General features: G+C 39.7%; 1 protein-coding gene across 4 annotated transcripts in view; it reads right to left on the bottom strand.

Annotated features, from left to right (window-relative positions):
• Window positions 1-22,765, bottom strand: part of DAAM2 (dishevelled associated activator of morphogenesis 2) — a 201,724-nt gene that overhangs the window by 79,480 nt on the left and 99,479 nt on the right. For all 4 annotated transcript variants that reach the window (XM_074897033.1, XM_074897034.1, XM_074897032.1 and 1 more), the window contains one exon: window positions 15,291-15,380. In XM_074897033.1, coding sequence (XP_074753134.1) covers window positions 15,291-15,380 — 90 coding nt within the window. The remainder of the gene's footprint in view (window positions 1-15,290; window positions 15,381-22,765) is intronic.

Genomic DNA, 22,765 nt, shown 5'->3' with positions numbered 1-22,765 from the left:
TGGAAACAATAACCCATCTGTATAAGGGAAAACATTAGCTGAAGGAATCTATTAAAGTAAAGCCTTCTTTTAGCTCCTTGAACAGTGTAAATATTACATTAAAAAACAGACGTCAGCTTGTGGACTTTATAAGGGGCCATATCATTCTTCACTGGAGTAACAACTATGTAACTGCTGTGAAAACAGGATCTTGATACTGTACAAGCCTGCTATATAGCCAAGGTATTATATAGGCTTTGACACTAATTTGGACACGCTCCATGCCTTGGTGGAAAGTGGAACTTATGACTTCATCCCAAATAGGACTTAATGGAGTTCTGCAAATATTTGGACCATCTGAACCAATCAAAATGAAACAAAATAAAACAAAGTATTGTGTGCACAGCTCAGCTGATCCTGCAAGACTTTTTGCAAATCCTAGGAGACCTGATCCATTGGGCAAGCTGTTTTCTAGAGAGCAGAGACCTGTAGTGGATTCCACGTCAGTGGTACAAGCATTTGCAATACAAAGACTGCCATAACAGACAAAATCAAGAATTAAAGACCACTGCATCTGTTGTGAAAGTTTTTACAAAGAAGTACTAAACACTAGTGTTACAGAAATCATGTGGAAATTCCAGATACTCATGGCTGAGTGGATCATGAAAATGAAAGAAACTGTTTATATGGTGGGTGCTTCTTTCGAGATGATTTCAGTCTTGAAAGAAAAAATACAGGGAAAGCCTGAACAGTAACTGCCTTTATTGAAGCTCTTTTGTGGCGAGCACTGTGTTTCAATTTACAGTGATGACACATCAGTATTTTACTCTGCACCAAATGGACACCAAACTATGTTGAGAGGTTCTCTAGATCTTGCCCTGAAAATCTGAGCATGTCAGAGCAATAATAAATGCATCCACAAAATTAGTAACTTTACAAGGCTTCTTTCCTGCAGATGAAACAGGGAGACATATACGGTGATATGACAATTAAAACTAGTCCAGGAAATCACTGGCAGAGCTAGGAACAGACATGGATCTGACACTGAACCCAGAGCTCTCTTATTTCCACCACCATTTATATCACGTTTTTATGCAGTGTAGAAAATCCCAACTCCCTGGGCCCATCAGGTGCTTGGCATCCCTGGGTGTCCAACCATTACGTGGACACTTCCTACACATACGCCCCTGTGATAAATTGCCGGGGCTTATGACTCATGAAGGCTTCTAACATGAAAACTAAAATAACACTTCCTCCTTGAACAGATGCGTCAAGAAATACACTATATGTAATGTAATGTCATACAACACGTATGGGTTCTGTTGGATAATACCTATTCATTGGCAGCATGACTTCCTTCTCAAACCCATCTCTTCAGAACTGCAGCCAACCTTACTGCTTTGCACTGTTCAGAACAGAATGAGAGCCACATACCTGATGCTGCAGAATGTGAATTTAAAGATATTTCTTGGGCAAGGAACCATTCATAGAGCTCCACTCTATATCAATAAAACCAGCATGCAAACACAGATGAAGAATATGAGGCTACTGTAATATAAATTCCTGTTCCAGCTTGTTCACTGTATCATGTCCAGACAATGCATGCTCAAGTTTCTACTTGGGTCACAAAGAACTGCATTTTCTGGCAAAAGCCACATTAAGGTTAGTGTGGTTCCTCCTCTCAACAGCCTGTATGCATGATTCTAGTACCTCACAGTGCTGAAAGACTGGTCATTTAACCTGGTGTGAAGGGTCAGCATCATCACATACAGTTCAGAAAATAGAAATAATGGAGTTCGAGTCATTACAAGAAACTGATACATTTTAAGAAACAGTGAAATATGTACTTTTTCATACTAAGTTCCCTGCAGCTATTTTTTCATATTTCCCATTAAAAGGTAATGGGAATTGGACTGGGGACACTGAATTAATTTTTTTTTTTTTTTTTTTTTTTTTTTTAATGCCAGTTCACTGAAGCTTTAACTTTTAGCATGGCTTACACCAGCTGAGATTAAAGATTTGCTGGATAAAGATTCTCTGCTTTTGGATGAAGCCTTCCCACACTCTTCAGGACATCAGCTTAGCTGGTAAAACGTTCATCTGAGATGTGCAGGATTCAGACTTGTGTATATGTTCAGTTTCAAAGTGAGGTGCATGGCCCTTGCTCTCCACATAAATATCGTGGCCACTATAAAGAAGTTAGGGTTTTTGTTTGCTTGGAGAGTGGAAGATGGTTATCACTTGTGCTTCATTTTCCACAAGGGTTACTCTTCTCCCTTCAGATACTTTTAAAAAAGACTCAATTTATTGCAACATCTGCTATTAATGCTGAATACAATAAAATCTTGTAACACCTTGCATTCTACACTGTCAAAGGTCCTTAAAAAAATTCACATATTAGGTTTTTGAGTCTCTCATTCAGTGAGATCAGCAGAAACAAGGAAAATGGGATGCAGACAATTATACAGTTCCCTTTTACACAGGGAATCTGTAGCACAGCCAAGAATCAGTCCACACTGAAGTTGTACTGCACTTTCATCCAAATCACTGTTCTCCCTTTTTTCTGTGACTGACTTACTGAATTTTCGTCACTTTACAGAGAAGTTCAGCTTTCAAAGAAACATTTACCTGTTTATTAACACACTCTCCATCCTATTGGCTATTTCTCAGTTCAGAGTAGCCGAAGTCGCATAAATAAAAAGTACTTTCATTAAAAGACACAAAATGTGCTTAATCTGCTGTGGGATGAAATACTAATTCAGAAGTGCAACTAAAATACATCTGAGCTTTTCAGACATTTACACCCCCAAAAAGCTAACCGTGTCCCAAGCGATGCTAACTTTGAAAGAGGACAGACCATAGGACTGAGCCATTCACTAGACAGATGTGGTCAGTGCTCCGTTTCTAGACTCCGTGAGTAGCATTTCCACAAATATCCTCTGGGTTTTCGGGAGGGTGCTAAATCCAAGCCTTTTAAGCACAATTTATCCAAAGTGAGAAAAAGAAACATTACTTCTCTCCCTGGAATTAAGCTACTGATGTGCAGATAATAATCCTTCTGCCACAGAAGCAGTCTACTGTATAACTTATTAAAAGGGAATATTCATTAATTATCAGCTGGAGCATGCAACTGAGGAGTCCTAACTGTCTCTCATAAAGGTCAGGTACAGCCAGACATGCTTCCAGTTCACTGGATCGTGACACAGGAATATTTGACCTAACAGACCACAGGAAGTTTTTTGTTGTTTTTTTTTTTTTGCTTCATTTAGTCTGATCTCTGCCCTGCTGCCAGTAACTTGACAGACCTAATAATGACCTCTGATGCTGGTTACTAACCAAGGTCTTGATATTATCGGTCTTGATATTATCGGTTACATCACAAAATGCCTTATACTGCCAAACTGCAGAACTCACTGCCACAAAACATAATCAAGTCTAAAAGTGTAAAAGTGAAAGAAGGATAAATTTATGAAGGACAAAGATTCTGTCTTTGAAATCTTTTCATTATCATAAGAGAAGCTTCAATGCTGCTGAACTTCATCAACCTTTAGAAATTAAAATGACTAATGATTATCAGTCATTTCTGAAAGACAATTTGCCCTACCACAGGCTGAAAAACTTTCCAATAAAGTTAAATATATGCTTTGTTTTGAACTGCTTATTCCATCCATCACTTTTTTTTTGCTTCCCAAGCACCCACTGATATAGCAGCTCTAGAAGTTGTACGTTGTATATACCCAGTGTGTCATTTCCAACCTTTTTCTAACACTCAAACCCACTTTAAATTAATTACTTTAATTGGTATCAGTGGAGATGAAGGCCATGCATTTATTTCTTATCTTCCAGAAAACATGTCAGATCATCGCACGCACACACACACACACACACAGATACATAGTTTCTCACTGAAAATGGACTGGAGTGCCATACCTGGCAGGTGGAAAGGTTGTCGGTGCAGTGTTATAAACTGAAGATAAGAATTATTTTTTTTCTGAAACCTCAGAATTCTCTAACACTGATTTAATGAACTGTATAAATAATATTTAAATGAAGAATAAGTCTGTCACAAGACTTATTATAAATTACTGATGGAGAGAATCCCTTTTTAAGGAACTTTAAATTATAGCAGGGTTGCATAGTACACTTAGTTTTAAGAACCTTCCTTCTCTTTTTTCTCTTCTGTTGGCTTTTTATCATTCTCCTCAATACAGACAGATGTGAATTTGCTGTCAGCATTAACTGCATCAGCCTCCTCATCATTTACAGATTGCGCAACTGTGCTTGTCCCTCTTTAAACATTTAGCCCTGCTGTAGGATGGGGAGTCCACCATCACCAGGCATTAACTTATGGGTATAGGGCAGTGACCAAGAGTACAACTTGTCCTCTTGTACAGCTGAGGCCACACTGAATTATCCAGTACCTTCAGCCCTCAGGACAAAGCTTACTTGCCAAATTGAACTCTACCAGTATTATGCATTGGTCCTCCACTGAATGTTTTACCTTTGTCAAAGAAGTTGGTCTCTTGTTGAATATGTTCTCCTAAATCTGTTGCTGCCTAAAGATCATTTTGTCCTATTAGCTGAAATCCATACTCATGTTTAAAACCTCTTATATGCTCTACTTTTCACAAGACCCCAAACAATCAACTGACATTTTGCAGCTGATAAGTGTATAATCTAAATAATTGCCAAATAAGGCAATTAATTTATTTCCTGCACTTCCCATGAAGAAGTACTCAGGAGCTTACCTTCCTTCAGCCCACTCTGTATACTTCTTTTGGAGGTGAAGGGAAATATCCACTATGGAGGATCCTACAAGCCAGGAGGTCAGTTCATGATCATTCTACACAGGGGTTCTTCAGAAGAAGACAAAACGTTTCTCATGGACACAGCCTGCTCTCCAGTTGCATGGCTGTGGACTTAGACTGTTCTCCTGAACCACAGCTCTGCCCCCACAAACCTGTGGCAAGTTTGAGGTCAGGGTTGAGGTTCTGCAGTAATTGCTGTTGCAGGTGAAGCCAACAATCTGTCACTATCCCAACAAATCCTAAGCAGTAGCAGTGGGACCTACTCTATTGTTTCCTTCACATTCAAGATCTGCACTGTCCCTACTACATTTTACTTCATGTTAAAGTATTGTGTATACATTTTCATTCTAGCATTAATCCTGTTCAGCTCATAGTCAACATGCTGTGGCTACAGGAAGGGGCTTTCTCCTCACCCATTCAGCTTACCTTGTTCCCTTTCCAACATCACTGTTTTCAACTGTACCCCTACTCTACCAGTATTTATGCCCTTTGGACCATCTCTTTACTCACTTCCTTTCCTCCTTCTCCTCCCAGCATGCTTTAGGCAGTGTGAAAAGCCACAGCCTGGGTACCTGAGCCTCCTGTTTGCCACATGCCTGCACTGCAAGTTTATCTTTTTGTCCTACTCTGCTTATCTCCAGCAAGCAACCACTTACAATCTTTACAAAATAAAATTGTTACCTACCATTCATGGCAATCACCCTGCATATTATTTGATGATGGGAATGAAATGTCACTAGCCATGCTCAAAGGCACACAGAACTACCTAGGACACACCTACCTAGAGCCAGAACAACTACCTAGGACAAGTGCTTCCGGGAACACACACAGAATTTGTTAATGTCAAACTCTAAAAGGTTTCTCTTCACTGTCCACAGCACGTCCCCTGTCTGTTTTTCCAGTGACACTGCTACTTGCTCCAGTTCAATTCTGCTCTGGGCCCTTTTACTAAGGGTGATGACAGTTGGACAGTCAGAGCAGCCACATATTTCCTATTTCTCTCCCTAGTTTAACCCCAGCCACTATTGAAGCAACAGTAAAGTTAGGAGCTGTTGGATAGGTGAAGAAAGGGAATAAATACAGACTGAGAGGGCCATGGCTTTTAAGTTGCTAACCCAATATTTGAGTGTATCATTCAGTTGCTTTGTCTCTCTTCTTTCCATAAATTTAGGTAAAACACTTTCATTTCTTCCAGCTTTCATTTCTCTTGCCAATTACATCTGCAAAGTGTTTGAGATGCCAGGTGCCTTTCAACAGATGACTGAATATCATGGAAGACAATATGATTTTTACCTCAATTCAGGTGTGTGGCTGAAACTGTCACATCTGACTGTAATGAAAACTCAACAATTCTCCAGAACAATAGAAGGAACTTACTTTCTCTTCATGGTTGTCCCTAGATCCGGGCAACAATTTTTACTGTGCCTGTTTCTATACATTTCACTGAAAATATAGTGAATTCAGCAACTCTTCCTGCTCAGTATTCACTGGCTTTTGAAAGCCTAGTGAGCATTCAGTGAAATTCAGAATACAGAGAAGAGTGAGCCCTGGTCCGTGCCAAATCCGCTTCTTGTGTACCAGAGAAATATGCTATCTATTTACATATTCTTTGCTCTTGCTTATCCACACCTAAGACTAATCTGAATGGCGAGAACTGCACTGTACATAGTATATATTATTATTATCGCATACCATCAGCAGGACTGACTCATACTTGGATTGTGGAGACCCAGAACTTTTGCAAGAGGACAGACAAGGACAGAACATAATCCAGTGGCAGCAACTAAATCACACAATCAACATTTACATGTACCTCCCATACAGCAGAACTGGATTACTCACCATTATTTTTGTTCTTAAGTACAGTAAATTACACCATTTTAGTAGGATGACAGCTGGATAAATGTTTGGTGGGGTTTTTTTTCCTCTTATTATTTTATCTTTTTTTTTTTTTTTCCCATGCTAGGGTCAAATCTGCTCCCACTGAACTCTCCCAAACTCCCACAGAATGCAAGCCAAATGTGAAACACAGCATTAGACACGATGATGACAATTTTCCAACTATCACTGTATAAACTCAGGACTATTTTGGGCCTGATTTTTGAGAAGTGTTGAGTGCTCGCTTCAACTGAAGCACTAGTAGCACACCTGAAAAATGCAGAGCTGCAAGATGGACACCAAAATTCTACATAGTCAGAATAGCTATAGCAAATACCATAGCAAGTTTATGGCATTTATTTCTTTAGCAGTCTGAACAAAAGAGCTGGGAAGGCATTTTCTAAGCAACAGCTAACCTTTCCTGTCGAAGAGAAAGAGAGGGAGCAGGAGGAAGAAACTAAAAATATTCCATGTTGTTCCCATGGCGGGGCGGGGAAGAGAAGACTTTCTGATTACACATAAATAAATATATAATTCCAAGGCCTTGACTCAAAATAACCTCTTATACCAAGATAAATAAATGTGACTGTTAGCATTGCAGCATGGAAAACACAAATCAAGGTAAAATGAACAATTTGAAAAAACTCCTTATCTCCTCTTATTTCTGCTACAATGTGGTCTTTTAGGTATCACGAATATGTAATAATGGTGTATCAGCTGAATTGTGCAAGCATTTTTGCCTCCTTGAAACCAAATTCATCCTTTAATCTACTATAAGAGTGACTCCAGGGGGGGAAAAAAAATAAATTAAGAGTAGTCTCACATCATTAAACCTACTATATTGTTCGGGTACTTGCTATAGAAAGGAAAAATAAGGAAAGGAAAATGTCCAATATTTCTTCTCAGGTATGCTGACCTACACAGGGAATAATAGGGTCAACATCAACAAATGTATACTTATGTGAGATGAGAAAAAAGTTCACTGTACAGAACCATGAAAGTATGAGACGTTGTCTTATATGAATGTCAAGTTTTATTCTTCCAGTGAGAACACATTCTCTACATTAAATGATGTAGAAGGAAATGCATATCATTTTAGGTTTTATTTTACACTGTATTCACTATCTTCCCCAAATTTGGGAGCTACTGCTTCAGCCTTCAACACACATTAACAGGTGCCATTAATGAAAGAGCTCTTTCACACTGAAAAGACCTAAGCGCACCACTAATCAGGAAATGTGTACATTATTAGTGACACTCTTGCTGCATTTTGTGGTTTCCCAGTATGTCCTGTCCTTGTCATAGGCCAGTGTTTCTGAATTTACTGCTCTAAATCCTACTTGCATTTATAACAGTAATTTTTGAAGCCATGTGCCTGTCTTCTATACCTAAAGATACTGGAATGACCCAATGTCAGCATCAAGCTAACAAATCATACCAAACATCTGAGCATGAAGTCATTCTGTTAACAGAAAAAGGAACAGATGCTGGTGGGAAAAGAGCAAGTTAACTCCACAATTGCTGGCATTTTCCAAACATCCAGCTGAAGGAATGTCGCGGTTTGCAAAGGGCAACATCCTCCCACTGTGACTTACCAGTGTTATGAGATTTCCACTGAGCCATAGGCTAACTGCAAGCAAGTGTATTTTCAGAGAATTCATTTGAGAAATTCCACATTTCAGACTGTTTCACCAGCAGTCTCCTGAGCTAAGGAAGTCATGCGGTCACTCAGACCAAAAGCAACCATGGATCCCAGGCACTGGGAGGGAACCAAATAATATTTTCTGCTACGGCCTATTTCAAGGAGTTGGTCTCATAGCAATAACACAAGAGATAGTAGGTTGCACAGAGCTTACTTTGTTGCCCCCTTTCTTTACAGGGCCATACAGCTGCTTTCCTAGTTTGCTTCATGGTCAGCTCAGAGAATCACAAAACAATTTAGGATGGAGCAGGCCTAGGGCAGAAGGGACCTGCTCAAAGCAGAGCTAATTTCAAAGTTAGATCAGGTTCTTCAGGTCGTTGTAAAGGTTTGAATATTGAGCTAAATTAAAATGTTGTCTGAAGAGTTGAACTCCTGCCACAAACTTCTAAAGCACTGGTAGTAAGAGAAACGCTTTTCTGATGCACCAAAGACTTCAGAAAAAGTCTAATTCTCCAGCTCCAGTGTGGCTGTGGGTGGACTCTTCCCTGTGCCATCAGATATCCTCATCCTTTAGCCAGCAAGACACTTGCACTAGTCACTTCAAGTCCCACACAGCTTCTTCAGCCTCCTGCTGTCTAGCAAATGCTTTTGCTTTTAGACTATCACATCTGTTGTGAGGATTACTGTGCATTTTTCAGAATTACCAGGGAAGAGAGGATAGAAGCACCCACGCACACACCCACCTGTACTCCCTCTAAACACTTCATGCAGAAAGTCACATCCAAGCCTCATTAAACTGGGACGCCTTACAAACGGCTTCTCAAATAGTGCAGCACATCGTCTTGTGTGTTCATGTCTGCTGCTCCCAGATACAGTGGGTGGAATAACAACTCTAAAGAAGGGAACTTATAAGGGACACATTAAATGCTCCTTATAGCTATAAATCCAAACCCAAAACAGTTTAATATTTCAAATCAATAACAGACTCTAAGAGTATTTCAAAGAGGAAAAAATACTGCAAGAAGATAGAATTGAAAACAATACAACTTCAAACCACCCACTTCATTTATTATGAGACAACCATGTGCTTGGCACTCTTCAGAAAGGATGAGCCCCAAAGGGCTTTCAGAGCTCGGATCAGACAATACAAAACCAAAAACCCACACTCAGACAACACAATGGTGTGATCTTCATCTGGTATATTGTATCACTAAATGAGACCAGATGAAGATCCATTTTCTCTCTTCTTTAGGGAATATCTATCTTCCTCTGAATATCTCCATGTATATCTCCTACTTTAAAGTAGGTACCCAAAGAAACGAACACTTTCCTACAGCAAGAATTGCAGAACTCCTGTTTAAATACAACAGATGTAATGCAGCCTCCTGCTCTTAGAGCTTCCATATAAAGCCTTAAATGCAAAGACCTCAGGGTTTTGGAAGAAAAGCCGTGCCAGTTCAATTTAGCTAAGAAATAACTGCCTTTCCATCTTAACCAAGCCGAAACTACACTTCACAGTGCAAAAACACAGAACAGAGCAAGCCAAGAACAAACAGTAGGTTCAGGAACTTTCACTCTTCAGAAAGTTTTCCCCAAAGGCAAGGAGGACTCCAGATTTTTTATTTGCAACCATCTTCTGCTTCATACCTAGTAGACTAAAGTCATTATATCAAAAGCTACAAAAGCAGCTTAGGTTCTGCCAGCAGATATTTTATTTTTTTTAAATATACACACATACATATATGATTTTATATTATACATATGAATTAACTTTTATATTTATAGTTTTAACAGGAGGATGAATCCAAGGTATAAGGTGAACTGCACTCTCTGAAAGGTGGAACTTTAGCTGGGTTTCAAGCAGGGTTTATAGCAGTAATACAGCCTGGGTTTGGATTGGAAATTTTGCTTAGAGCTCTGCAAGACTCTGAAGGTAGGCATGGGCATGGATGTGGAGGACAGAAGTATCTTACTCTATATCCAGCTGCACAATATCAAGCTATGCTTTTTATGGTGACATTTTGCTGACAATGCAAACCTCAAGGGCAAAAGCTCAAACAGAATCTCTCAAAGAAAGAAAAAAACCCCAAAGCCTGACATGTAAGCATTATCTTCATTATGTTAGACAGCCAGCATGGAACCAAAGTGGGAGTCTGTTAAATTGAGCTGCAAATGGTATAAAAAGACTGCAGTAAAACTACTAAAAGTTAAAAGTCTGACTAAGGCTAGGATTCCCCAGGGCATTCTAAAGCCTAATGTGGGGCTGGATGCAACCCTCCCATTAGGAAAAGTGAACCGAACACAAGGTGATGCACCTGAACTGCAGCTTCACTGGTTTCAGCATTGACCTGTGACCTCAGTCCAAAGGATTCAAACACCTAAGCGACTGTGTAATGCAGAAAAGTGCCTTCCACTCCATCCTTCCTGCTCCTTGTAATGAACAATCCCAAGTCTGGAGACTTCACCACAAAATTCATTCCTACAGCAATACCTTAGAAAACAGATCGGTGCAGCAAGGAAAAGAACAAACGGTGCTTAAACTGAAAATACATTCAGATTTTTAAGACTGTACCTTGGAGGAGGAAAGACAGAGAGAGGAAGGAGGAAGGAAAAAAGTATATTGCATGCAGCCAAGGCATACGTATATAGTGCAGGGAAAAGGTGTGAGAGGATGCATGGCCAGAACATTGCCAGAGAGTTTCCTAACTTTGCTACTCTTTCTTTCAGGAAGTGAGAAATGTATTCATATATAAACATAATAATGACAAGTTATTTGAAATTATAACAACAATTTAGATCAAAGACTTCTAGAACCAAAGCATTTCCCAACTCCTATTCTCATATCAGTTTACTAGATTTTTGTTCATCAGGTAGATGAAAAATACAATTGACATAAAAAAAAAATAAAAATCAGGGGATGGAATCATAAGGAAATCCTCTTTTCTGCATATTGGCTGTTACAATGTATAATTCAGATAAATTTTCCTCAGAATTTTTAAAGCCCATTTTGCTATTGTGGAGAAGCCTTTCTCTAGATCTGTTTCCCATGACAGAAACAGTATAATCAATTTAAGGATTATAAGCATGTACTCTTTTTTCAGATGTCATAAATGCCTCTTTCCAGAAAGTTGGAGTGTGCTGATTAATGTTTCACTATTTGAGTTTGAACAATCTCACTCGAGTAGGGAAAGCACAATCAACTCAAAGCAGCTATTCTAGGATACAACCAAGATCAGAAGAATAACATAGTTATTAGGATTGAGATTTTTGATGGTTTGGTTTGTTTGTTTGGGAGAAGCTGTATGATACAGCTGTCCACTCTGGGAAGAGATTTACTACCAAGTTTTCCCTCAAAGAAACACAGAAGTAAAAAAAAAAAAAAAAAAAAAAAAAAAAGCTCCAAACCCCACATAACAAAAACAAACCACCAAGAAAACAACCAAAACATAACTTGTTTAACTCTGCAAAATGCGTGTGCTTCCTACTAAAATCTGCTCAACTGAAGCTTTACAAATTAGTCTCTGGAGGCAGGAAAGGCCATAAAAAGAAAACAACTTGACTCGCTTTCCATTTCATAGTAAAAAGTCTAAGAGCTTGCAGAATTGTACAGAAGGCAATAAGATATTGCCCATACAATGAGGCTTTATTCTGAGAAACAGATTGCATCCAAAGCAACGTGTGCCAAAGCAGTGCAATACCTGCATTTTCTACCCTTTTTGAGATCCAAATATGAGCTCATTTACGGGTGAAATAATTAAGCTGACAACTTTTTATTTCCGTATCATTAATTGATTGGTATTTAATGAGAATATGTACTTTAGTACCAGCTCCTGGTAAAAGAGCACTGAATAACAGCAGTTTTTTAAACCTTGATAACAGAAATTTACAAATAAATACATCTGAAAGCGAGGTCTAGTGCTTGATCTAATTCTTGCAAACCATATAACTAGTAGGAAAAGTAGAGATAATCTTACAGGAAGGAATTACAGAAGTTAATTATATGTTTTATGTAAATCTAAATTTTATCTGATGGTGAGACTTGAAAAATTATCCTAAATAAAAACCATAATAAAGTACCTGAGCTGGGTGAGGATATCATCATTTGCATTCTGTCTACATATGGCTTTACTTATAACTCAATATGGTATCAGGGGAAGTTCATACTACAGAGAAAGAGGCTATCTAAAACATGTAGTACGGATGTTTTGGCTAGAGGGTCAGGGTGCCATCAGTAGTTACTGATTAATGATACTTCTGATGCAAATTAAGACAACTGAATCTCTCACTGGCCACTCTGTAATTATTAATGGCAAGGTAGAGGGCAGCTGAGACTGAGAACACATCAATATTTTCCAGCAGAGCAGCCTTTATTCCTTGCAAATAGCTACTCCACAAATGAGAGTGAAGCATTCATTAACTCTGATAGCTGAAGCAACTCCTCTAGAAGAAACAATTGGTGCTTCGGTTTTAGTACTAATGGTTTCAGATATGAACCTGGAATGGCCAAAAGTGACCAAAGCATGCATAGCTGTATAATACAGTGTGAACACTCCTCTGTAGATATCACCCAAAATCATGACATTTCAATCCAGAACTGAATATCCTTTGAGCACCGTGGAATGTTGATTGGCAAGCTGTGCCCCTGGAATATAACTTTAAATGCACAAGACATATATGTCTTCCTCCACTTCTTCAGACAGACTTGGTGTCAGAAACAGGTGGAATGAGTTTTATGATCCAATAGTGACTTTCTGCTACCACACTGTGAACAAGTACCATAGAAGTTTATATCCAAAGTCTAACTGCCAAGATAAATGGACATTGTGCCTACAACACCTTCATTTCTACAAGTGACATTTGTTTTCTTAACACAGTCTACTAATCTTGCCACCTTTGAAGCAAAACGGGAAGCTCTGACCTTCTGTTACTTTTAGATTAGAAAAGGCATCTGAGATTAATGATTGTGAACAGTTGCCTCAACCTGCACTTTTGGACCTTCTAGTTCATAGTGTGTTCACTTGCCACATTACAGAGCATAGAGCCCTCGCTTCCCAGGAAACTCAGAGAACCCAACATCAGCAAGACAGAGCTCTCTGAGGGCCCGTCCTGGATGGCTGACAGCATTCCGCCGAGTGAGGAAGTGGGCCCTTTGTGGCTAAAACTAGATTACAAATTCTTCAGGGGAAAGACAGCTTTCCTGTAAAGGGAAGCCTGCAACAAGCTTCTCTGTCACTGTAAAATGATGATAGGTGGATTAGATAGTAGGCTAGAGAGAGAGAGAGATGTCATCACCTATCATCTTGCTGCCTGCGTGAGGGAAACAATGAATAACATTGGGCAGTTAAGGTTTCAAGTAATTGAAAGTATCTACAACGTAATGAATAGACATCTGGCAACAGTATCCTGTTCCAGTTAGCACATCATTTTGGATAGCTGGAGTTCAGCTAACTGAGGTTGCACTATAAATGCATTATAAAGATTTTCCAGTACGCAGATTCTTTAACTCTGAAGGTCTTCAAGATTATTATATCAAATCCACTGATTAAAAAAAGAAAAAAAAAAAAAAAAAAAAAGTGTAACATAGTGAATCCAACCAACATATTAAATACATTAAAGCCTGAATCTTCCTGCCAAGGCTGACTGGTCTGGGAGGTGGAATGTGTGGTTCTCTAAGACGGCTACAAATAGATCCTCTCCCACCAGAGATGAAAAAGCCAGCTGAGCTGGCCAGCAAAAATGTAAAGCAGATACTAATCACAGGAGCCTGCACCTTCCCTCCACTTTCAAGTTCTGTGTACCAGTCGGAATAAGAATGGAGAGCCCCCCAAAGACAAGCGAGCCTAGACTGCTCTTAGGCACTTCCTGAATTATTGCTAGCTCCGAGGCACTGTAACCGATTTGTTGCTAGCAACTTCCCTGTGTGATGCATTTCAACCAAAAGCAACACATATGTAAAGCACCGATCTGATTGGTTTGACTGTTTTCTTTAATTACATGGTAAGAAAGCCAATTTTCCCCACCCCCCCAAAGAAAGAAAGGCATCAAACACAAACTCAGGAGGACCACGATCAGGGTTTCAGTCTGTCATCTTCAGTACTGAAATTTAAACCTCCTCTTCCGTTCTGTTATGCAGATTCACATATAAAGACTGTTATGCATCTCATAGTATGACTTGCACATTTGGGAAATAAAACTAACCAACAAATTCACCACACCTTTCCCCCCTAACATTTATTATTAATGAATAAATGCCGTTGGGACTATCTTCATTTCTGACTGTCTGTTTCTCTCCTAGAGCAGCGAAACTTTTCCACCACACCACTCCTGCAGGAATTCCTCTTTTACAAGTTTCACAGCAATGATACAACTTGTCAGTTCACTTGGCTATCATTCTGCCAGTGACAAAATACTCAGTGTGATATATCAGCCTCTGATTTACTGCCCATCTCACCAGTTAGTCAGAAATTTGAATACTTTGAATGGAGAAGCATTACATAGGAATTGATAGGAGCAGGTCTTCTTCACTTTCTAGCACAATACCACAACATTTCTTACAAGCTCTGGAAGACCTTGAACTACCAAGTTTTAAGACATCACTATTATTATGTATTTTACAGATGTTTGAAGACATTCTGAAGGATTTCAGTAATATATATTCTATTCTAAGCAACCTACAAAAGTTTTTAAAAATTCCTTAAAACATTTCCATGTTAGCTTTTCTTCCAGCTCAAAGAAAAAAAAAACATGTAAAAGATTAAAAACGGGACAACGTATGTTTTTAACTTGTTAACATTCTCTTCAGAAATCACACAAGCATACACTACTTATAAGAAAGTTGTGCCATATTAATGCTGATAAAAATCCTTACATCACTTAATCATGTTCTTGAGTGAACATGTAGTTCATATCTAGATGTATATCAGTGATTATACATGCACATAGAATTTATTGGTGAGCTACTTCAATCAGGACAACAGTAATACCTTCTTTTTGCTGCAGTAAATTTGCCATTTCTTCTCTGGAGGGAGTGCAAACATAGCCTCTCTGTTCTTGTCTGTGAGATCCAATTCATCCTAAAGATTGTGAAAAACAGAAAAAAAAAAAAGTCAATAGCTGCATTGGTAACTTCTAATAACTTGAGAGAAATCTGGATGGGGTATGTTGACTAGCCTTCAATCAAAAGGCAGAGGACTTATTGGCTTCCAAAGACTCCAAAGATTATTGGCTTCATAATTTTTACCCTGCTATTGTGAGTTCTCTCTGTCAGAGCAGAACCTGTGAAGAGAAGCAGCCTGAACAACTCTCTTGTCAAACTTTCATTACTAATAATTATTCAAGGATGGAAAAGATCACATGAACTGCATGAAGTAAAAAAATCAAAGCACTGGCTTATGTGATACAGACACTCCTTACGACTCTTTACAGAAAGGCTAAAAATTCAACACACCTTCTTCCTGGCCTGCAGTACCAGCTTGGTCTTCCATAGAGGGAGAACAGTGAAATCACCATATCTTTAAACAAAGGTCATCAGACAGTTGTCTAGTGGCAGTAATGTCATCAGCAACCTACAGTTTGAAATGCTTGTCCAGATGTTTGTCCTCTGAACCACACAGTCCCCAGCAAAAGAAAACCAGCATTTCAGACATAAAGGATGTTATCTCCACACAGCATCATATCAGGTTGATCAGACCAGCAAATTCAGTCTCTATTAAGAAAAGTGAGGTCAGTGGAACACACCTTTTTTGAGACTAGCCAACCTTCCATTTGTAAAATGAAGGATAATTCTGTAATCTGAAACTGACACTCAACTGTCACAAGCTCCCTCTGGATACACCACCAAATTTCCCAGCTTCATTTTCTCTTCTGTAAAAAGTGGATAACAATAGACTGTCTTCCTATACAATGTGTCTTTAAAATAACCAAAGCAGAGACTGCTACTTGTTCTGTGTTTATTCAGCACTGACCAGAACAGGACTCCAATCACAGCTGCCAGTTTCAGGTGCTAATGGGTATTAAACAAATAAGAATGGTCTTCACAGCAAGCAGCCTGCATGAGCAGGGATAAACAAAAATGTCTAGATGACAGTTTCAGCCATATAAAAACAAGCTTCCAATAATGTTTCAATGAATCAATTTTGGCAGAGTTTTCTTTTTCCTATATATTCAAAAGTGTTTGGAGAAGAAAGTGTCCAGGGGTCCAATATCAAGATGACATTGCAGAGCTAAGAACGCTGCACATGCAGATTCTGGCACCCACACTAACCTAGCCCAGGCAGAGACAATACCTCTTTAACTCAGCCCAACAATGGCTCACTTGGAAAGCATTCAGGGCTGGGAAACTTGTGAAAACAGTGAGCTAAATTGCACACTGAGCCTGGTAGCGGCTGCTGACAGATTTAAAAGCCCATAGAGATTTCAGCTGCAAAAAGGTACAAAAGAAATGCGAACAGTAACAAGGCGAGGTCAGTGCCAGCAGCCCAAGGTAGAAGACGCTGGAGGGTTTTTTTAAAGAAGAAAATGTTTAAAGGCAAAGAAAACCCTGAAAAATTTTAGCTGTGCAAAAAGAGTGCAAACCATGTGGAAATGTTTAGGGTGAGTTTCCAAACAAGGGGGCAGCCAAGCGAGGCAAGGAGTTTTATCCTTGCTACACACATTTAGAGAGCTCAGGCCAGGATCACATTCTTGGGGGGAGAGGGAGAGTGAAACGACATGTAAGGTCTTAAGACAAGCAAAGGAATGCTGTTGGAGGTCAAGCATGTGGGAGGGAAAGGAGGGGCAGACAGGGAATCAGAAATACCAGGTTGGGAAGAACCACCAAAGAGTCCAGAATATACATCTGAAATGAGCTGGCTGGGCTCAGCTAAATTCTTAGAAAAATTAAGGTTGTTTTACTGAACTGCTTAATGATCTTAGCCTTTTTTTTCTTCTTTCTTGCTTTTTCTTCTTTTTTTTTTTTTTTTTTAATAAAGAGCAACTAACTTGGTTTTCTAATCCATACTGCTCTTCCTGGAGTCTGGTGGCAGATCAGACAAGCAGCAAAATCTCTTCCCCAAAACTGTGCACGAAACCAAATAATGACTCACCCAATATAGTTCAAGACAACCATTTCATCGAAAGAAGGTTCCTATTGAGTAAAACCACCCAGAGGGCAGGATGCTGACACTTAGCAGCTTCTAGACAATGCCCTGGACATCGACAGTATCAGGGACATAAAAAGCACTCTGCCTTCAGTAAGCCAATAAGAATATGCAACTTCCAGTCATGTAATTTTGCATCCTGACAGTATGACGTTCTTTTAAGGATAGAAGCTTAGAAAGGTACTTGGAAAGGATGGAAGATCCAGTCTGAACAAAGTGCATCCACACCCTACTTTACTGTAACTCAGGAGGGCAGATTAACCCAGAAGAACATTAGAACTCATCACATTAGCTCAGGTAACATGGTAACAAGGAAACTGCTCAGGGGTCCAGGCATAAGGTGATCACCAGAGGCAGACCCAAACACACCTGACTGGAAAAGAGCACATGGAGGATGGATTACCCTTCCTTTTCAAACAGCTAGTGTTTGTCTACTTCAGGAGGCAAAACGCTGTGTTCTAACCCAAAAGTCAGATGGACAGGTAGCAAGCATGGATATTCAGAAGGGAAAGAGATACATTCTCCAGAATACAAAGCAGCAGTCAAGCTTTTCAACACCCTTTCCTGAAGTTACTCTTCCGTAAGTATGCTCCTTCACTAAGAGGGAGAGAGGAATGAGAGGAACTGAAGTCCCTACATGACTCCCTCTACCTGTACCATTAATCAAATCCCATCCTATAAAGAACCAAGAAATCCCTGAAAAATACAAGAGACATGAACCCCTTTTCTGGAACCCGCCAAATAATCTTACCTCTCCCACTCCCATTCTCCTTTCTACAGAAGATCAGAAGACCACTGTGACTGCATAGGAAAAACCTGGATCAGGCAGACCACTTTCCTATACTGACTCAGGATCCTAATGGCACATAAGGAAACTTTCTGCCTTGGAGAGAAGCAGGAGGAACATCAGAAATAATAAATTTAAGAACTGTAATTTGGTCCATGAATAGGTCATTCTGACCCAACAACAGAGGCAGATCTGTCAGTATGGGGAACTTCAGACCCTACGGTTAGCTTGGTGACAGCAAGCAGCTATTGAAAGAGAAAGGAATTGCAAAGGTTGGTAGGAAAGGGGAAGAACGACAAACTCTGAATGCAGTCATCAACACTGGGGTTGGAGCCAGGCTGAGGAAGACAACGTGACCGAATGCCCAGGAAGCAAATGTAAAGGGCAAGAAAAAAGGGTCAGTCAGAACAAAGCGGTGAAAACACCCTCCTCCATCACCTGTGCCAACAGAAATGTAGTAACTCCTCTTCTATGCCTTGGATAGGTGGTGCAGTTCCAGCAATTCATGCCAGCATGACCCTGCACAATGGAGCTCAGCCTCCTGGCTCTTAAAAATACTTGAAGCTGCAAGTGTTCTCATGAAACACAGATTAAAAAGACATTTGCCAGGCTGGCCTGAGGGAGATGTAAAGTACCTCCAGTTAATATTCCTTACATTTCTCTCCTTTATCTATTTCCTATTTTATTTACTGAGAGGGATACATTCAGTTAATTTCACTTTCATGCGGGCATTGGTTTTTTACTTACACAGATTGAATTTCAATGATAAAACATTTAAAGTGTACTGAAGCTGGATTTGAGGTTCAAATATTTCCAGTCCAGTTCTCAGGCCAAAAGGGAAGATGGCCTCCATTCAAAATGGCTACAACCCAAGGAAATAAGAGACAGAGAGAAAGAAAGGGAACAAGAAGGAAGAATGGGTAGGAAACATAAAACCAGTATTTTGTGGGATTTAAAACCACATTATGTCCCTTGGTTTTGGGAACATTCATCAAAGTGTGAAAGCTAGATTTGATGCTGGGTAGCCATCAGCTCGATAATGATATCACTCAAAGCCCCAGAAGAGCTGAACAGAAAAGCATTTCTCACCTAGTCTGAACAGCACTTTTCTTAGTGACATGAAATAAAATATTGAGAAAAATAATATTTTGAAAATGTAGAAGAGTGGTTCAGTTGGACACAGAACCACTAAAGGAAGAACCCTTAACACATACTAACATGCCTACCTATCTAAAGGAGAACCTTTAATGCCTACCAGCGTATCTGTACTGTGTATTGCACGTCTACCATTCAGTCACCTGTGGAAAGGTGGAACAGAGTCACAGGATAGCTGTTCCTTCACCAGTATATTTCACTTGGCCTTGCAAGACAACTTACACAGTCCATAGGAATTTTGGAATTTAAATAGGGAAAACCTGAAATAGCTTGAAGGGCAAACTTAGTAAGATATTTAAAGACATAATGAGACTTCCCATTTACTACATACCATTACTGAAGCCACAGCAGGGATAGGATGGAAACCTCGAGACTGTAAGTACACAGAGAGTATCAGGATTTCAGGGCTCCAGCACCTCTTGGCTTCAAGTCAGAATGCTGGAGACCAAAAGCCCCAAATTTGGTTCTGCAGGGATATTTAGATACTCACAGAAGATTCCTCAGTTGCAGTTTTTCATTCTACTTGTCCCAGTTCCACAGGTTGCTGGACCTCCTGGTCACCAGGGATCTTCCCACTGACTTAAGGTCAGGCAGTTGTTAAAGACAAAAAAAACAACCTAAAACAAACCAACTAACCTTCAGAGGCTGGTGGGGTTGTTTTTTGGGGGTTGGGTGTTTTTTTGGCTGTTTTTTGTTTTATTTTGTCTTCATAAAAGTTTAATGGATCATGCATAGCATTTCCAGCATCATGAAACACAAAATTCTGACATGATATGTTTTATTTACTGCAGGCAAAAACTTGATTAATATAAATATAACACATATTTTGCCAAGAAGAGGAGGAGATTTTACTTATCATATTTAGTTGGATGCTTGTCATGTTTCATCAATTTGTTATAATTTCAGCTACAGATAGTTAAGTTACACTTTTAATTTTTGGCTGTAGGTCACAGTCTCTCTTACAGTGCTCTTGAAAGCACATCCTTTCTAGGAGAATCTAACCCAGGCCTGTATTTCACATTTAATGTCTTTTTTTATCACTGAGAGAAGTTAATGATATCTAAAAGCATATTCTCATTTTTCAAATGTTTATTTCTGCCTATAAACATATTCAGGCATTTATTAAATAATTATTAAAGAATTAAATCCTTTTACCATCCCCAGAGGGAATAGCTTTGGCATGAAATCAATCCTTATTTTATACCACAGAATCCAACACCGGAAAATAGGCTTCATCACTTCTGCTGTTCAAAGATGCCTAGTTTGACTGTTTGGTTACAGCTCTATTGTACTGTTGGGTTATTTAGCAGCAAATAGGTATTCAGGTAAAAAGACAACCGGGTCGCAACATCAACAGGCACCAAATCTTCAGATGGCACAAACTGGCAAAGCTCCTCAGAAATGTTAACTTTTACTCTCCCTTGTTAAACTCAAAATGGAAACTTAAGAACCTCCAGAACAGATGAGACTGTCAGTCATCTGACCTGTGCCCAGAACCAAAAGCTTCAGAGGGCTGTGCAAAAGCCCTGCAAATACAAAGAGCAAACTATGTGGTCAAATGCTTCCCAACTCCCTGCCTCAAAAAGCTGGCTGATTCTGTGAGGCAGGTGAGTTAGTTAATGTCCCTTTCAAGATGAAGATAGCACTGACATTTGAAAATACTTTTTAGCACAGCTCCAAAGTTCTCCCTTTGCTCAGTCACACCAGTTATTATCCTCCATGATTTGAAGACTTTTTATCTGAGTAGCTTGCTTGCACGCTCACCTCAAAAATTCAGGTTACAAGGGTACATTCATTGTTACATTATGACCTTGCCCTGTATGAATTTTAGTTAAATGCACTGTTCTTATCTTGCCTTCCTGTTCACATCCCCATTTTCTTCCCTTTCTCTTGCACATACCTACCTTTTTTTTTCCCTTCTCTAATCTTCTTTTCACTCTCTTCGAGCTTTTTTCCTGTCATGCAAAATGCACTCTCCCTTATCCATCTCATCAATCATTCTCTCTCCGTCTCTTGACAGCATCAAACCCAACCAAGTTACAAAATGAAGTGTAATACACTGTTGCCAGTATAAGAAATTCCCTGTACAGTATGATACCTGTTGCCTCAGGTTCCCCAAGGTCATTTATATAGATGTCTGTCACCAATTCTCCGAAAGGGCCATCTTCCAGTTCCACTGATGCTCCCAAGTGGCATAGCACAGCTGACAGCCTTATGCCCTGGATGAATTTATTTAAATCGTGTACAAAATAAACAGTGATTATGACACACTATGGGAACCCCTCCAGCATCCTTTGGCAGGCCCTAGAGAAGGTTCATGTTCATGTGCAATCACTTTGAGGGAATAGTTGATGGTGGGTTAATCAATGCTGAAGTACAACTCAAGCTGACATGAGATAAATGGCGCTGACACGTCTGCGACTGTAGAGGAAGGGGAAGCAGTAGAAAGAGATCAGGGAGGAGGTCGTCAGCAGCATGCTACAAGCCTTTGCAATAGAGACTCCAATTCAGCATAACTATTATAGCCTTAACAAGTGAACTGAGTAGGACCACACTGCTAACATGTGACTTGTACTGCCTGAAAGCTACACTTTTTATATTAACAACAGACCCAGGAACCTTTATTTTTCAGTTCATGATGCCTATGCCAGGTTCTGCTGGCAAATAAAAACCAGGTTAGTCTGGTGGCTCACATTTGAGCTGTGCCTCTGTCCACCAGGGAGGGAGGTTGGGGAGGAGCAGAGACACTCTCATCACAGGTCTGGAAACATGTGTCCAAAAAGCAGCAAGAGATGACTACGGTGATTGAATTTAAAAAATAAAAATAAATAATTTAAAACAAAAATCAATCTTTTTCACATCTCTATCTCTTTGAATGCATCCTTCAAGTAGGAGATAAACCTTCCCTATTTAATCACTGTGTCCACCTCCAGGGGACAGTATAGGATTGTTCCCCTACAGTTTTCCTTCCATTGCTTTGTTCTATCCATCTCACCAGGCTGACATATAAGAGGCAGCCTGCTGGAAGAGTGAGCATTTCCGATACTGAGGAGGTCGATAAGGCATTCTGAAAGACTGCCTGTTCAAACTGACAGTGAATGAGGTTCATTCAACTGCACAAACTGCCTACACTCACATAGAAACTGGAGCAATGAGCTGTGCAAAAAAGTACTGCTCAGCAAAGCTTCCTAAAAAAGAGAAACATTTCACAGGCTTTACCTAATATGCAACTGCAAACACTGGAGTCTGATCGAAGCAAGCATCGAGAGCAGTGAAACAGAGCCTCCTTCTCTAGACACAACCAGTTCGCATCCCTACTTTCTCAGGGCTGTGCCTGGCACAACTGCATGGCTGTACCCTCAGCAGAACTTGGCGGCAG

This window comes from Athene noctua, chromosome 1 (genome assembly GCF_965140245.1).
Source record: "Athene noctua chromosome 1, bAthNoc1.hap1.1, whole genome shotgun sequence".
Lineage (NCBI taxonomy): Eukaryota > Metazoa > Chordata > Aves > Strigiformes > Strigidae > Athene > Athene noctua.
The sequence above is the reverse complement of the archived record's forward strand: the minus strand, read 5'-3'. Positions and strand labels throughout refer to the sequence as shown.